General features: G+C 40.2%; 1 protein-coding gene across 3 annotated transcripts in view; it reads left to right on the top strand.

Moving 5' to 3' along the window:
• Positions 1–17,292, top strand: part of PTCD3 (pentatricopeptide repeat domain 3) — a 34,093-nt gene that overhangs the window by 5,653 nt on the left and 11,148 nt on the right. For all 3 annotated transcript variants that reach the window (XM_047781607.1, XM_047781606.1, XM_047781605.1), the window contains exons 5-13: positions 3,897–3,965; positions 4,332–4,436; positions 5,809–5,932; positions 9,001–9,116; positions 10,769–10,839; positions 11,902–11,989; positions 12,368–12,428; positions 15,465–15,550; positions 16,445–16,589. In XM_047781607.1, the coding sequence (XP_047637563.1) occupies positions 3,897–3,965; positions 4,332–4,436; positions 5,809–5,932; positions 9,001–9,116; positions 10,769–10,839; positions 11,902–11,989; positions 12,368–12,428; positions 15,465–15,550; positions 16,445–16,589 (865 nt within the window). The remainder of the gene's footprint in view (positions 1–3,896; positions 3,966–4,331; positions 4,437–5,808; positions 5,933–9,000; positions 9,117–10,768; positions 10,840–11,901; positions 11,990–12,367; positions 12,429–15,464; positions 15,551–16,444; positions 16,590–17,292) is intronic.

The raw sequence follows: 17,292 nt of genomic DNA, 5'->3' as shown, positions 1-17,292 counted from the left end.
GCTAGCTATTTCTTTATTGCTACAACTATCTTCGTAACCTATTTGTGATAGTTTCCTCTCTTAACATTTCAAGAATAGAGTTTGTAGTCTGATGGATAGATTGAACCCCTAATAAGTGCCTCAGAAATGGAACTTTATGATTGTTTTTCATTAGCTGGAAATTATACATTCAATATCAGCTGTCGGGAAAATGTCTAAAATAATTGAGTTCTTTCTTTTTGCCACAATATCTACATGGATACAGATCCTTCTTGAGGTTGTTGTCACAGATTTCGAGAATTGTTCTTCTGTTGTAAACGTTAAACTTAGAGGTTGTTGGCCAGGTATGCACCGATATACCCTAGCAGTTTCTGAGGAAGGGTTTTTAAATCCTGCATCTCCACACTAGCAAGACATTGAGATTTTCAGCTCACTTATCCATAAATAGGTACCTGAAATGTAAACTAGAGAAATTGGCCTCTGAGATTGTTCTCAGTTTTTCAATGAGAATATCCCAGGACCCTTCAAAGAATTTATAGTATTATGTGTACAATTGTCTGACTTGTCTGGGTTTAGGCCCTTAAAATCCAAGGGATGGTCTTTCAGTAACCACACATTCTGCCCTTAACAGTGCCTTGCCAGGCACTGTGCTGGTTGTGGAATTGAGACCCAGTCCTTGCCTGGTTCCTGCAGAGGGAGGCTGAAGGAGCATTGAGGAAAGTGTGCCTAACCCAGACTGGGAAAGGACTTTGAGAAGAGCTGATACTTGGTTGGTACTTGGAAGGTGAGAAGTGGGGATAGTGGGAAAGAGCATTCAATGCAGTGGCCACACCACAAGCAGAGACAAAAAAGCACAAATGAGTAGGTTGTGTGGGGGAGGCAAGGATTCGTGGGGTAGAGAAATGAGAAGTGAGGCAAGAGTGTGAATGCTATGCTAGGGACTTCAGATTTTTATCCAAGTCCATTAAAGGATAAAAAAGGAAATCTTAGAAAAGACAGCAATGTGAGTACCCCGTGGTGTGATAAAAATCTTAACACGTCCAAAACCTAACTCCTTCCCTCTAAACCTCACACGTTTCTCTGCTGTCTGATTAGTGGCAGCTGCATGCTTCTTGTTGCTCCTCTCTTTTTTGGTGCTGCATGTTAGTAAATCCTGTTTCTTCCTTCAAAATATTTTTCCTGAAGACCACGCCCACGTGCAGAGGTTTGGTAGGCAGACTCACTGGGGCCTCAGCTTGTGGTCCTACAGCTTCCTTTTGTTACAGTGAAAAGACAGCAAAATCAGAAAAAGGAGAAGCCACGCAACGTGGATTCCAAAGGAAACCAGGAGAAAGTTTCCAAGAGTTTTCCCAGTGGCACACTAAATTCCTTTAGCAGAGGTGTGATGCACATGGAAAAGTCTTTGAGGAACACTCATTAGAGGCTTGGTACCTAGAATCTGTCCTTGGCACATACCAAAATTCCACACTCCCAGAAGGAAAACAGGTGTTGAGCATAAGCCATGTAGTACATAGGCCAGTGAACCATTCTTAACAGTACTGGGAATGGTGGACCCTCCAAAAATCCAAGTCCCAGAAACCCACCAGGCCTTGAAAGCAAGGTTTTCTAAGGATAGCAGTTTCAAGCCTTGGTAACTTGTTTTTCTGCACAGTATCCAAATTCTGAGTGTTTGTCCAAGCCACCGTTACCTCTTCCTATCTTGGATTAATTACAAGAGTCTCTGTTCTCCTCACTCCCTCAACTTCCTACACACTCAGACTCTTCTCTGTTAAGTAGCCATAGTGACCCTGCTAAAAATGGTAAATCACATTGCTCTTCTACTCAGAACTCAAGTGGCTTATTGGTCATCATTGAAAAGAACCCGAAGTTCATCAGAAGGCCCCTGAGGCCCTAGGTGATCCCAGCCACCACCACAGCCATTTTTACCGCGTCTCCTACCATCTTCCTTGCTCACTCTGCTGTAGCTGATCCTCAGTTTCTTAGCAGATGTACATCTGCCCCAGGGCTTTAATGTTTGCTCTTTGTTCTGCCTGGAATATTTTTAACAGATAAACCCATATAATTTATTCCTTCATCTCAAGTTTTTTCATTGAGGCCTTCCCTGACCACACCATTTAAAATTGTATCTTTTTTTTCTGATAATGATCCCTTTCTCCCTTTTCTTTTCTTTTTTTCTTTTTTTTTTTTTTGCAATGCAGTTATCTCCTTTAAATATATTACTGCATGTTTTATTTATTTTGTTTATTTTCTAGAGCTTTTTTGTCCCCATTAGGTTGTGAGCTCTGAGAGGGCGTGGGATTTTGTTGTCTCCCTGGTAGGTAAGGTAATGCCTGGCATACGTGAGGTGCCCAGTAAAATACTGAGTGAGTGAATAAGGAAGGCACTGAACTAAGGCAGTGGCAGTTGGGATAAGGGACAGCAGGTAGGTAGGGGATATTAACGCACTAAAGTTGGCCACACCTGATGACAGTTTTGGTGAAGTAATGGAGGAGGATCTTTGGCTTGGATTGCAGGGTGCTTGGTGCCATTCACTGAGATAAGATGACAAGTAGCTCTTTCAGGGGACTTCATTTGGGGATAGATTTATTTTGAGGCATCTGAGCAGCAGGGCCAGAGAAGTTGTTTCTCCGAATCCATGAAAGGCTTGGACATTGTTGAGGGAGGAAAATGGGAAACATATGAAGAATAAGCCTGGTAAAAGAAATCCAGCATATCCCAGCCAGGTGTTTGATAAGGATGGTGGGTGGGACAGAGCCACTTAGTTGGTAATCAGGGAGTCATAAACCAGGGCAGCTACCCTATAAGAGCTCCCTCCAGGTTGCCATTACTTACCCACCACATCTTGGTGGAGAGTGATATAACCAGATGAAATGAGCCTCAAATGAGTGCAAAAGGGATAGGGGTTTTGACTATGGCAGCAGAAAGCTATGGATTCCCCCCCTCCAACCCCCCAAAAAAGCACTGCCTCCGTTCCCTAGGTGTGAGCATCCTTTCCTTTAGAGCCACAGGGAAGCTCTCCCCTGGAGAGGTCAGGTCAGTACAACACGGTATCAAGGGGACAGTCAGAAGAGATTCAAGAGGTAGGTTGAGTTTTTCCTGTGGCACAAAGGTGCCAGAAGATGCAGGGAGGGGGGCTCTGGGGGAGAGGTGAAGGCTAGAGGAAGTAATGTGGGGACCATTCTAAGTTAGCCTCAGTGGTGCTGGAGAGTTACTTCACTCAGGGCTTTACTTAGAACAACTTTATATAAAGTATATACCCTTGGGTGGCAGGACATGGGAGAAGCTGCTGCTGTTCCCACCTCCTGAGAGGGCCAGTGGGTAGTTTCCTCCGTTTAAAGGAGAGCCTGGCGCAGGAAATGGGCCCAGGCTAGGTAATTCAGAGGCTCTTTTACCTTGAGTTTAAAAGAGCAGTAGGCTCTGGTGATGGCGGCCTCTAATTAGAAGGCCTCTAATTAGAACGCAGTCCTGGGAGTTTGAACCGTTGTTTGCTTTAAGTCGTGCATAATTATAACCAAATCTTACAGAGCCAAGGGTACCGTGTAGGTATTAGAATTTGTCTCTACACACACACAAACACACATTTCTGCATGTGTGATACATGTCATCACCAAAACCCTCAAGGTCCTTCTAATAAAAATCTGCCTGAAGGAGTTCCCGTTATGGTGCAGTGGAAACGAATCCTACTAGGAACCATGAGGTTGTGGGTTTGATCCCTGGCCTCGCTCGTTGGGTTAAGGATCTGGTGTTGCTGTGAGCTGTGGTGTAGGTCACATGTGGTTCTGATCTGGCATTGCTGTGGGTGTGGTGTAGGCCAGCAGCTGTAGTTCCAATTGGACCCCTAGCCTGGAAATCTCCATATGCCATGGGTGCAGCCCTAAAAGTAAATAAACAAATCTGAAGAGACTTTGTCTTCACAGGATAGCACAGCTGCCCCTTATGTGTTTCAAGATGATCCTTATCTCATACCAACATCCTCTGTGGAATCTGTGAGTATTTTTATATAACTTGTCCAGTATTTTATCTTCTTAGTTTGGGTACAAGGGTTTATATATTAAAATTTTAGAGATTGGCTGTGGAGAGGGTATTGGTTTGGGTTTTTTTCCCACTGTAGAGCAGTCCACTCACTGTAAATGCGTTGTTTTTATGTACCACAGGCTGTGTGTGAGATGTAAACTGAAGCTATGTCACACTCAGCAGAGGTGGATAAATTGTAATTATGTAATTTAACTTCTGTCTTGAATTCTGTGTATTACTGTGTTCTTTTTAGGGGGCAGGGGGCATAATTCTTGCTGAGGATGTAATTTGCATTACATGTAATACTGATTTATATCTAAATCTTTTTCTTTATATAGCATTCATTTTTGTTGGCAAAGAAGTCTGGGGAGAATGCAGCAAAATTTATTATTAATTCATACCCAAAATATTTTCAGAAGGACATAGCTGAACCTCATATACCGGTAAGGAGAGGTAAATGCAATTTTCAAGTAATACAATGTAAATGTAAATTAAATCAAGCTTTCATGGCTCGTATTTGAGTAGTCATTTGAATGCCTGCGATATTTGGTGGAGAGTCTTTTAACGTATGTAGTTATCTTTGCTCACCATACTGTGATTGTTAAATTTTATTTATTTATTGTCTTTTTTTTTTTTTCTTTTGGTCTTTTCTAGGGCCGCTCCCAAGGCATATGGAGGTTCCCAGGCTAGGGGTCCAATCAGAGCTGTAGCCACCAGCCTACACCAGAGCCACAGCAACTCGGGATCCGAGCCGCGTCTGCAACCTGCACCACAGCTCACAGCAACGCTGGATCGTTAACCCATTGAGCAAGGGCAGGGACCGAACACCCAACCTCATGGTTTCTAGTCGGATTCGTTAACCAGTGCGCCACGACGGGAACTCCTTATTTATTATTTTTAAGCTATATGTGTCTTCATTTTATTTGCTCCATTGCCTTCTGTGACACCAGACTCTTCAGACTTTATCTCTATGACTGTTCCTATTGCCCTCAGTAGCTTTTCTCTCCACTCCTTAGGCCTTGATGTTTTTCTTAGGGTTCCATGCCCAGTCACTTTCTTTTCTTCCTGTCTAAAGTCTTCCTGCTTTAGTGACCCTTACACTTCATTTGGCAATCTAGTGTATCAGCCTAGCTGTCTCTACTTGGAACTCCAGATTGTAGTTCCAACTACCTCCATGGCAGGCAGCATTCTCACCCTTCTGAGATCACTTATGTCATTTATCATTCACACTGTATCGTAATTATTTCCTTGTTTGCTTTCTTTGTTAGGTTGTGAGTACCTTGAGGGTGGAAAATGGTGGCCTAGCTTAGTACCTGGCATAAAGTAGTAGATATTCAATAAGTGTTTGAGTAAATTAGTGAGGTAAAACAGTATTAAATGCTTAGAAAAGCAGTATCAAGGATGAAAGGGTTCTGCCTTTGGGACTGGATGTGCTCTGGCACTTTTAACCCAGGTTGGGAGGAAAGTGGGAAGCATGGTTTTAGCAAGGGAAAAATAGTTCAGCTCGAAGTTGGGATATTTAGTTGGATATAGGATTCTTCAGTTACGGAGTAAATACTTAGATTTGGGTGCTTTTAAGTTCTCTGCCCCAAGCTAAATAATCCTGTTTTGGAGACTGGAGAGGTTTTTTTGATTTAAGTGGTATTCTATACAGAGACATTCATGTTAAAATGGTAAAATACCATCTGGCATGTGAAATATGAGTTGGAACTATGACGTTTTATTTTGATGTGCTGGTAATGAAATTTCTGTTCTCCTTGGTTGTCCTTTCACAGTGACCTGTTTATACTAACTTTAGCTGTCTTGTTTTCCTAGTGTTTAATGCCCGAGTACTTTGAACCTCAGATTGAAGATATAAGTGAGGCTGCCCTTCAGGAACGAATCAAACTCAAAAAGGTCAAAGCTTCTGTGGACATGTTTGATCAGCTCTTGCAAGCAGGTGACTAAGTTCATTTAAAGCCCCTGGGAATGTGGACTTGAAAGTGGGCCACAGTCATGTATATGACCCATGCGTGTAGTTATGAGTACAAGTTACGAGTGCAACTATTCTTACTCTGCTCAGTGATGGTGTTTATATTTCTAATAGTTTAGTAAGTAGTATTTCAAGTTTTGCTTCAGTATCATTTTAAAGTTGTGGTTGGGCTAGAGTTGCAACTTTTTTTTTTAATTACTTAATGAATTTTATTACATTTATAGGTGTACAACAGTCATCACAACCAAATTTTACAGCATTTCCATCCCAAACCCTCAGTGCATCCCCCCACCCTCCAGCCTGTCTCATTTGGAAACTATACGTTTTTCAAAGTCTGTGAGTCGGTATCTATTCTGCAAAGATGTTCATTGTGTTCTTTTTTTTAGATTCCACATGTAAGTGATAGCATTTGATGTTGGTGTCTCATTGACTGACTTGACTTAGCATGATAATTTCTAGGTCCATCCATGTTGCTGCAAATGCTGTTGTTTCTTTCCTTTTAATGGCTGAGTAATATTCCATTGTGTATATGTACCACATCTTCTGTATCCACTCCTCTGTTGATGGACATCTAGGTTCCATGTCTTGGCTGTTGCATACAGTGCTTCAATGGACATTGGAGTACATGTGTCTTTTCAAGTTATGGTTTTCTCTGGATGGATGCCCAGGAGTGGAATTGCTGGATCAAATGGTTTCTATTTTTAGTTTTCTGAAGAATCTCCATACTGTTTTCCACAGTGGTCGCACCAATTTACATTCACACCAATGGTGTAATAGGGTTCCTTTTTCTCCACACCCTCTCCAGCACTTATTGTTTGTAGACTTTTTGATGATGGCCATTCTGGCTGGTGTAAGGTGGTACCTCGTAGTGGTTTTGATTTACATTTCTCTAATAGATAGTGATGTTGAACATCTTTTCGTGTGCTTTTTGGCCATCCATATGCCTTTGGAGAATCGTCTGTTTAGATCTTCTGCCCATTTTTTGATGGGGTTCGCTTTTTTTGGTATTGAGCAGTAGGAGGTGTTTATAGATTTTGGAGATTAATCCCCTGTCAGTTGATTCATTTGCAAAGATTTTCTCCCATTCTGTGGGTTGTCTTTTCGTTTTGTTTAGGGTTTCCTTTGCTGTGCAGAAACTTTTAAGTTTAATTAAGTCCCATTTGTTTATTTTTGTTTTTATTGTCCTTACTCTAGGAGGTGAATCTGAAAAGATGTTGCTGTCGTTTATGTTTATGTCGGAGAGGGGCCTTTGTTTTCCTCTAAGAGTTTTATAGTATCTGGTCTTACATCTAGGTCTTTAATCCATTTTGAGTTTATTTTTGTGTAAGGTGTTAGGAAGTGATCTAATTTCATTCTTTTACATGTGGCCATTCAGTTTTCCCAGCTCCACTTATTGAACAGACTGTCTTTCGTTTCTCCGTTGTATTCTTGCCTCCTTTGTCATAGATTAGTTGACTGTAGGTGTGTGGGTTTATAGAGTTGCAACTTTTGTATGTTTTCCTCTTGTGCTGTATCATAGATAGAGAAATTTAATAGCCATTTCTCCTTAGCTTCTGTTTTTAGCATCGGGCATGTACATACTGTATTCACATTTTCTTTTGGGAGGTGTGAAAAAGACAAGAAAGAAATATTGTAAAAGGATCAGAGGCTCGGATAGATTCTGGCACTAATTAGCACTGTGGCCTTGGAAAAGTCCCTTGATTCTTCAGAGCTTCTGTCTCTTGCATCCTGTGGCTCTGAATTTAATCTGGATGAACTTTCAGGGGTGTATAGAGCTAGGTGGCTGGCTCGTAAGCTACTATGAAAATGTGCCTATATAGTAACATGGAAGGTAACAGGATTGTTTAAGTTTTAGAATCCAGAGTGCTGTTCATTGATTTGGGATAAAAATCAACCAAACATACCAGAGATAGAAACTGGACTAACTGAACCAGTAGAGTCTGGAATTCAACAAGAAACATTTGTAGACAGCTGTGTTTGAGAATTTTGGGGTGTGGCCTATATAAGCGTCGGATGCACAGATCAGTTACTGATACAGGTTATCATTTAGGGAGGCTTTACCTTCTACTTGTTAAATATCATTAACATCTTCAGAGTACTATGACTCCGTCTCTCTTACACGCTATGTGTAAGACATGCAGTAAACATTACTAAAGACTGTCAGACCCCATAGCCGAGAGTAATGGAACCAGTCAACATACCAGGAGAGGAAAGAGAAAATTTTATTATCAAGCCTTAATAAGTGTCAAACACTTTGCTAGGCATTTAATTCTATAACACCTTTTGAGTTAGTGTGCTTATAGTCATTTTATAAAGGACACTGACTGAAAGTAATCTTTCATGGTCACACAGCTCTGAGATAGTGTGACCCAATCAAGTTACATAGCATCACTTGTCCCTTCTCCACTCTGCTGTGCTTTGTAAGTTTCCTGGTGGGCTTTTTTTTTTTTTTTGGCTGCCCTTGCGGCATGTAGAAGGCCCTGGGCCAGGGCTCGAACCCAAGCCACAACAATGACAATACCAGATCCTTAACCTGCTGAGTTACCAAGGAACTCCAGGAACATAACATTTTGAGCAACAATTTTTAAAAGGTTACTATAATTAGACTCTCTAGCATTTAGGCAATTTTTCAGTGAGGGCCTGGATCCAGGTGGAATAGTTCTGCTCATGTTTGTAAAAATAGAACCGGGCCGAGGGGACTACTCATTTGCAGAGAATTCAGTTTGAAAATAATAGTTGGAAGCATAGGTCATTTCTTTGGAGGTATTAGTACATAAAATAAACAGACATAGGATCTAACTGGGTCTTGTATTTATCTTTTCTGTCCAACAAGTATTAGTAGGGATTGTGTCCTATCTGCATCACTCAGGCTGTTAAGCTGATGTGGAGTGTGTGCTTATCCATTGCTAAAGTGGTGGGTGATTCTAAATGTGTAGCCAGGCAGGCACAAGCTTGTAGAAAAAGTGAAGAACTTTAATAGACTTTGGTTCTTTGATGTTTCAAGGTTTCTTTCCCTTATTTTCTCCTACCCACAGGAACCACTGTGTCTCTGGAAACAACTAACAGTCTCTTGGATTTACTGTGTTACTATGGTAACCAAGAGCCCTCAGCTAATTATAACTTTCAGCAACGCGAACAATCAGAAGAATTGGTAAGGACTTTGACAGTGATTTTTAAAGTTTCTTCTAGTAGTGATGCCTTCTCAGACTAAGGCAGGTTCTTGTGCCTGTGTTAGGGTAGAAAAGGTGTATTCTAAGGTATGTGGCACAGTACATAGCCTGGATATAAAGTGATGTGGAGGAAGAGAAAGATTTAAACAATTGTTCTAACCTGGGTTCCCTCCTTAAAAATATTTTGACCCTGGGGTTCCTGTTGTGGCTCAGGAATAATGAACCTGACTAGTATCCATGAGGACGTGGATTCAATCCTTGGCCCCGCTCTGTGGGTTAAGCATCCAGCATTGGTGTGAGCTGCAATGTAGGTCAAAGATGTGGCTCAAATCTGGCATTGCTCTGGCTGTGGTGTAGGCTGGCAGCTGCAGCTCCGATTCAACCCCTAGCCTGGGAACTTCCGCATGCCACAGGTGTGGCCCGAAAAGGACAAAAAATATTTTGGGAGTTCCTGTCACGGTGCAGTGGTTAACGAATCCAACTAAGAACAATGAGGTTGCGAATTTGATCCCTGGCCTTGCTCAGTGGGTTAAGTATCCGGCGTTGCTGAGAGTTGTGTTGTAGGTCGCAGACGTCCTACAACAGTCGCCTCAAAAATTCATACATACATGGGCAGAAAGGAGTAAGCATACTCTGCTGGGGGTATGGCCTGCTGATGCGGAGTCATATTCTGTTCTCAAGCCAAGACTTTTATTTCTAGAAATAAATCTCAAGGAGATCTGCAGATCTGGTGAACAAAGATGTATGTATGACATTTTTCCTAATATGATAGTTAATATCAAAGTGTTGAAAACAAGCTAGATGTCCAGTAGTATGTGATTCAATTATGGTGATGGCATACGGTGGTTCAGAGTGCTGGTGTAGGTTTATTTTCATGCTCTATTAAAACAGGCTCAACAACAATATAGCTTCCATTTTTATAAGCTATTTTCATCGGTATAAGGAAAATTGTATTAGAAATTGTTTCTCTCTGGATGATGTATAATTATAGGTATTCTTCTTACAGTTTATGTCTTAGGTCATTTTTCTCCACTAAATACAGATTATTTATGTACAGAGTATATAACTCAGTCTTTTAAAGTGCCATAGACAGTCACACCATACCTTCCAGAAAATCTTCTCCTTAATTCCCGGGTGGTTGGCCCTCTTCCCCTCAGGCCACAGAGCCAGCACCAGCTTGTCCTAGGCCAGGCAAGCCAGCCCCGTCTACATCAGTCTCACCCCCAGAGCTTGGTATCTTAGCTTATGTTGGGCCAGTGTTAGGCATTAATTATATTCCATTTCTGGTTATGTTGTCGTCTTTTGCTTTCACCCTAATAAACACTTTCTGCATGGATCAATGCATTGTTTGAATTTCCGATTTCTCTCTCTGGGCCCAGTCATTCAGAACACTAGCTTCATCTCTCTCCGGGCTATCAGTCATTGCTTTAAGGGCCAGCTTTACTTTTCATCTGTAAATGAGTCTATTTACACTTAAGAAATTAGGGTGCTAGGTTTCCTTTTTGCCTTCTGCTGGACCTGTATTTTCTTTGCTTTTCTGAATGTTTATTGACTTGGTGACTTTTGAGGACCATAACTCAGAGAACACATTCCATTATCATATTTTATATCTGTTGATGATGATTCATTTCAGGAAGAGGCCACAGAGGCAGATAATGAGAAATCTAAGACGAAGGCGGGTCATCATCTCCGAGTTACTTGGAGGTACATTACACATAATTAGAGCTTGTATTGTGGTTCCTTATGGTGGAATATTTCCCATCACCCCTCGAAGACAATTCAGATATGATCTTGTAATGTTTTCTGTGTGCAGTATAAATGTCACAGGTGATTTTCATGTGTTTGGCCCTTTTTTCATAAGCTCTTTACTTCCAACCAGTAGCACAAAGTTGACACTTGATTTTTTTCTTTTCCATCTAACGTCATATTACCTTCATGGTATGGTTCTTTTGGTAGTTTCATCAGTAGTCAAACCTTGCAGGCAGCTTATACCTTTCATTGTGAAACATTCAGAATTTTTGATTATGTTAGAATGCACGTGTGCTAGAGCATGGTTTGAAATTAAAACTACTGGCCAGAATTTAAATTAACTGAGTACAGTGTCTAAATAAAAAAAAGGTATTTCATATGGATGTCTGGAAAAGAAAAGCTGTCATTAGTTTCTGAAGTCTTTTGGAAGTGATAAAATGAATAGAATCAAAAATTGAATTTCTTTAGTAGGCATAAATAATTTTGCATCCTGGTTAAGAGCCTGGACTTTGGAGTAGCATTCTGGTCCAGAACCTGGTTTCTATCTGATTTCTAAAACATGTAGGTAACAGGGAGAATCAAGGTACGGCATGGTTTATATAAATAAGGTATTGATGGACGGAGGGAGGAGAATGTGGGCTAGAATGTGCCTTGTGTACATAGGCTAGAATAGGATAAAGGATTTAGGAGATACCACTTGTGGTTGCCTCTGGGGAATTATAGCTGATGGAAGGAGGGTGGGGGAAACTTTACTATGTACCCTGTTGTGCAGTTTGCTTTTTGTTTAACGCCTTGAGTCTATATTGCTTTTTTATGCAACATCTTTGAACCTCAGTTTTTCCCACTTTCAAAATGATAACCAAATCTTCCTCTGTGGGTGGCAAAAATTACTTGAAATTATATGCACGAAGTGCTTAATTAGCACAGTGCCTAGAAAATTGTTAAACTCTCAGTAAATTGTGGCTGTTACTGGTTTTTCCTGTTTCTGGTGATTACCATTTACTTTTTTGTGTCTAGAGCAAAAAACAATGCTGAGAGAATCTTTGCTCTAATGCCGGAGAAAAACGCACATTCCTACTGCACAATGATCCGGGGAATGGTGAAGGTAACATTTCTTTTATGTGTTTTTATATTTAATGCCCAACTAAATGAGGGTTCCTCAACCTCAGAACGACTCACAGTTGGGCCAGGTGCTTCATTATGCAGGGGCTGGCCTGTGCCTGAAGAATATGTAGGAGCTGCCTCTACCCACTGCATGCTAGTGGTCTAGCCTTCCCAAATCACAGCTGTGAAAATGAAAAATATCTCCAGGCATTATCTAGTGTCACTGGGAAGCGAAAGTGGCCCCATCGAGAACCACTGCACAGAGGATTTGCTTCTTGAGAACTGGGACTGTGTCTGTTTACTACTATGTTCCCAAGCCCTGCAAATATTTATTAAACAGATTTGATGGTGCTTAATTTTTATCCTTTCCCTCTTCCAGCATCAAGCTCCTCTGCAGGCATTAAACTTATATACTGAATTATTAAACAACAGACTCCGAGGTAAGTGTGTTTGGAGAATTCCCCTGTCGTTTCTTTCTGTCTCAAGTACCTGGAAACTGTCAGGGTCTGGCCTCAATTATGAGCTCATTCTTAATCTTTGCCGTGGTGTTGGTGATCAGAGCTGGAGTCAAGAGCTGCAGAAAAGAGTGGCTTCCTAGCTTTGAGGACACGTGTGCATTACCACTTTGCCTTTAATCTTCAACCCCCAATTTTTTTATGATTTTTATTTTCCCATTATAGTTGGTTTACAGTGTTCTGTCAGTTTCGACTGAACAGCAAAGTGACCCAGTCACACACACACACATATATATATATATATATATATATACGTTCTTTTTCTCATTCTCCATCATATTCCATCATAAATGACTAGATAATAGTTCCCTGTGCTATACTATACAGCGGGATCTTATTACTTATCCACTTGAAATGCAGTAGTTTGCATCTATTAACTCTAGACTCCCAGTCCATCCCATTCCCTCTCCCTCCACCTTAGCAACCCCAAGTCTGTTCTCCAAGTGCATGAGTTTCTTTTCAGTGGAAAGGTTCATTCGTGCCATATACTAGATTCCAGATATAAGTGATATCATATGGTATTTATTTTTCTCTTTCTGACTTAACTTCACTTAGTATGAGAGTCTGGTTCCATCCATGTTGCTGCAAATGGCATTATTTTGTTCTTTTTTATGGCTGAGAAGTATTCCATTGTGTATATATACCACATCTTTTTAATCCAATAATCTGTCAGTGGACATTTAGGTTGTTTCCATGTCTTGGCTATTGTAAATAGTGCTGCAGTGAACATAACAGGCGCATGTGTCTTTTTTGAGGAAAGTTTTGTCTGGATATATGCCCAAGAATGGCACTGCTGGGTCATGTGGTAGTTATACTATGTATTTAGCTTTCTGAGGTACCACCATACTATTCTCCATAGTGGGTGTACCAATTTATTTTACCACCAGCAGTGTGGGAGAGTTCCCTTTTCTCCACACCCTTTCCAGCATTTGTTATTTGTGGATTTATTAATGATGGTCTTTCTAACTGGTGTGAGGTGTCTCATAGTAGTTTTGATTTGCATTTCTCTAATTAGTGATGTTGAGCATTTTTTCATGTGCCTTTTGGCCATCTGTGTATCTTTTTTGGAGAAATGTCTTTTCAGGTCTTTTGCCCATTTTTCAGTTGGGTAGTTAGTTTTTTTTGCTGTTGAGTTGTATAAGTTGTCCGTGTATTTTGGAGACTAAGCCCTTGTGAGTTGCATCATTTGAAACTATTTTCTCCTATGCCATAGGTTGTCTTTTTCTTTTTTATGGTTTCCTTTGCTGCACCAAATCTTGTCAATGTGATTAGGTCGCATTGGTTTATTTTTGCTTTTATTTCTGTTGCCTTGGGAGACTGACCTGAGAAAACATGCGTAAGGTTAATGTCAGAGAATGTTTTGCCTATGTTCTCTTCTAGGCGTTTGATGGTGTCTTGTCTTATATTTAAGTCTAAGCCATTTTTAGTTTATTTTTGTGCATGGTGTGAAGATGTGTTCCAGTTTCACTGATTTACATGTGGTTGTCTAGTTTTCCCAGCACCACTTGCTGAAAAGACTGACTTTTCCTCATTTTATGTTCTTGGCTTCCTTTGTCAAAGATTAATTGACTGTAGGTGTCTGGGTTTATTTCTGGTTTCTCTTTTCTGTTTCATTGGTCTGTGTGTCTGTTTTGGTTCCAGGACCACACTGTCTTAATTACTGTAGCTTTGTAATATTGTCTGAAGCCTGGAAGAGTTCAACCCAGGAACATGGAATATCTTTCCATTTTTTGAATCCTCTTTTCTTGATTAATGTTTAATAGTTCTCAGCATATCAGTCTTTTCACCTCTTTGGTCAGGTTTATTCCTAGGTATTTAATTTTGGGGGGTGCAATTTTAAAAGTTATTTTATTTTTGTATTCCTTTTCTAATGTTTCATTGTTAGTAGAAATGCAACCAATTTTTGAATGTTAATCTTGTATCCTGCTACTTTGCTGAATTCATTGATCAGTTGGAATAATTTTTGTGTGGCGTCCTTAGGGTTTTCTGTATATAGTATCATGTCATCTGCAGACAGTGACAATTTTACCTCTTCCCTTCCAATTTTGTTTTTTTTTTTTTTTTTGGTCTGATTGTTCTGGCTAGGACTTCCAATACTGTGTTGAATAAAAGTGGTGAGAATGGGCATCCTTGTCTTGTTCCAGATTTTAGTAGGAAGACTTTCAGCTTTTCTCCATTGATTATTATATTTGTTGTGGGTTTGTTATAAATGACTTTTATTATGTTAAGGTATGTTCCTGCTGTACCCACTTTGGTAAAAGTTTTCATCATGAATGGATGTCGGACTTTGTCAGATGCATTTTCTGCATCTGTTGAGATGATCGTGGTTTTTGACTTTTCTTTTTTGTTAATGTGGTGTATGACGTTGATTGATTTGGGTTATGTTGAACCATCCTTGTGAACCTGGGATGAATCCCACTTGGTCATGGTGTATGATCCTTTTTTATATGTTGCTGGATTCAGTTGGGTAAAATTTTGTTGAGAATTTTGGTGTCTATATTCATTAGAGATACTGGCCTATAATTTTCTTTTTTGGTAGTATCTTTGGTATTGGTATTATCGTGACAGTGGCTTCATAGAATGTCTTTGGGAGTGTTCCTTCAACCTTTTGGAGAAGTTTAGGACGGGTACGTGTAAGTTTCTCTGTATGCTTGGTGGAATTCGCCTGTGAAGCCATCTGGTCTTTTGGACTTTGGTTTGTAGGGAGTGTTTTTATTACATTATTCAATTTCATTTCTAGTGATTGGTCTGTTAAGTTGATCTGTTTCTTCTTGATTCAGTTTTGGTGGGCTGTAAGTCTTTAGAAAGTTGTCCATTCCTTCTCGGTTGTCAAATTTGTTGGCATATAATTATTCATAGTATTCTCTTACAGTTTTTTGTATTTTTTTTGCAGTATCCGTTGAGATTTCTCCATTTTCATCCAACCCTGAATTTTGTTGAAATAGTTTTCTTCTTTTATAGCGGATGTATACACTTTCAATTCATTGATTGAAGCAACAGCATTGGTAGTGAATGAAAAATTTGAAGAAAGATGGAATAATATATTGGTAAGGATGAACCCTCACTTTGTCTTCTAATATGCCTAAAATACCCTTTGATAGGAATACATGGGGTGGAGCTGGTATTCACTGGGCATCCTCTTGGCAGTAACTGCGTTCACGCCCTTCCAGCAACCCTGTAGTTTAAGTAGCTGTATCTGACGTGTGACCTAAGCATACAGCTACAATCTAGGAAGACCTGGATTGCTTTATTCACTTATTTCTCATGATGATTTTTTCATTAAGACACTTTTTTAATAAAAAGTTTTAGAAAATTGAAATCACTGGGTTGAAGTAATAAGAAAAGAAACCATATCAACTGCTCATGCAGGAAAATGAAAAAAAAAAAAAAACACAGTCCATATTGTCATCTGTTTTGCTTCAGTCTCAAACTCTGCAGTAGTCAACCTTTGGCCACCTGATCATGTGGGGCTGGAGTGACTGATGGAGGGACTTCTCTAAGGCACAGAGTTACTGGTCCTCTAGTTAGTAAATAATTCTTTTTTTTTTTTTTGGTCTTTTTGCCTTTTCTAGGGCCACACCCTCAGCATATGGAAGTTCCCAGGCTAAGGGTCTAATCGGAGCTGTAGCCGACGGCCTAGGCCAGAGCCACAGCAACTCAGGATCCAAGCCACATTTGCAACCTACACCACGGCTCACGGCAACGCCCGCTCCTTAACCCTCTGAGCAAGGCCAGGGACCGAACCCGCAACCTCATGGTTCCTAGTTGAATTCATTAACCGCCACACCACAACGGGAACTCCTAGATAATTCTTAGATTGGGGCTTCATTAACCTTCTTCAGACATAGAGTGCCCAATTCTTTTTTAGTATGTTACTGTTAGTTTATTGGACAGATTACCTACCCAGGCATAAAAATACTTCCTCCTCTTGATTCATCTAGGACCTGCTGAAACAAATGGTGACACAGAATGTGAAACCCAATCTACAGACCTTTAATACTATTCTGAAATGTCTCCGAAGATTTTATGCATTTGGAAAATTGCCAGCCTTACAGACACTACGGGAAATGAAAGCCATTGGAATAGGTGAGGGTGTGTTCTTAGCGTACCTCATTGGAGACTGAGGTTTCAGGTCCAGATAAGCAAAAAAGAGGCTAAACTGTTGTTACCATTTACATAATATTTTAGGAATTTCCTTTCGCCTTCTGGCACACTTTTTAATTGTGTATTTACTATTTGTCATCTTTCTGTTGTTTATGACAAGTGATTCTCTTTTAGTAACTTAAGTACTTTTTTATGGCTCTCTTGATTCTGGGGAGAATTGTTCATTTAAAACCAGTTGACTGGTTTTAAATTTCGTGACATTTTCTAGCATAATTAAGTATTTGAACCCAGCTGTGTGGTACTGTATGTTTTAGTACTTTATCGAAGTTGTTTTGGGAATCAGTTCACTTCAGTTTGATCTAGTGCTCTTCAATGAAGAATCATAGTATAGTCTATTCTCTAACGTTTTAGTAATAGGTATCTAGACTTTTTATTTGTTTTTGGCCGAGTCCACGGCATGCAAAAGTTCCTGGGCCAGGGATTGAACCCACGCCACAGCTATAACCAGAGCCATAGCAGTAACAGTCCTGCTGAGCCACAATGGAAACTCCTGCGTCTAGACTTTCTAAGTGAGATTCAACCTTTATGACACCTTCCACTGTGATGCTTTACATTAATCACATGAGCTGAGCAAAATATCTTTGTTCAGAGGAATTTAAATACTACTATTAATGTGCTTTTCAGC

This window comes from Phacochoerus africanus, chromosome 5, assembly GCF_016906955.1.
Source record: "Phacochoerus africanus isolate WHEZ1 chromosome 5, ROS_Pafr_v1, whole genome shotgun sequence".
NCBI lineage: Eukaryota > Metazoa > Chordata > Mammalia > Artiodactyla > Suidae > Phacochoerus > Phacochoerus africanus.
The sequence above is the reverse complement of the archived record's forward strand: the minus strand, read 5'-3'. Positions and strand labels throughout refer to the sequence as shown.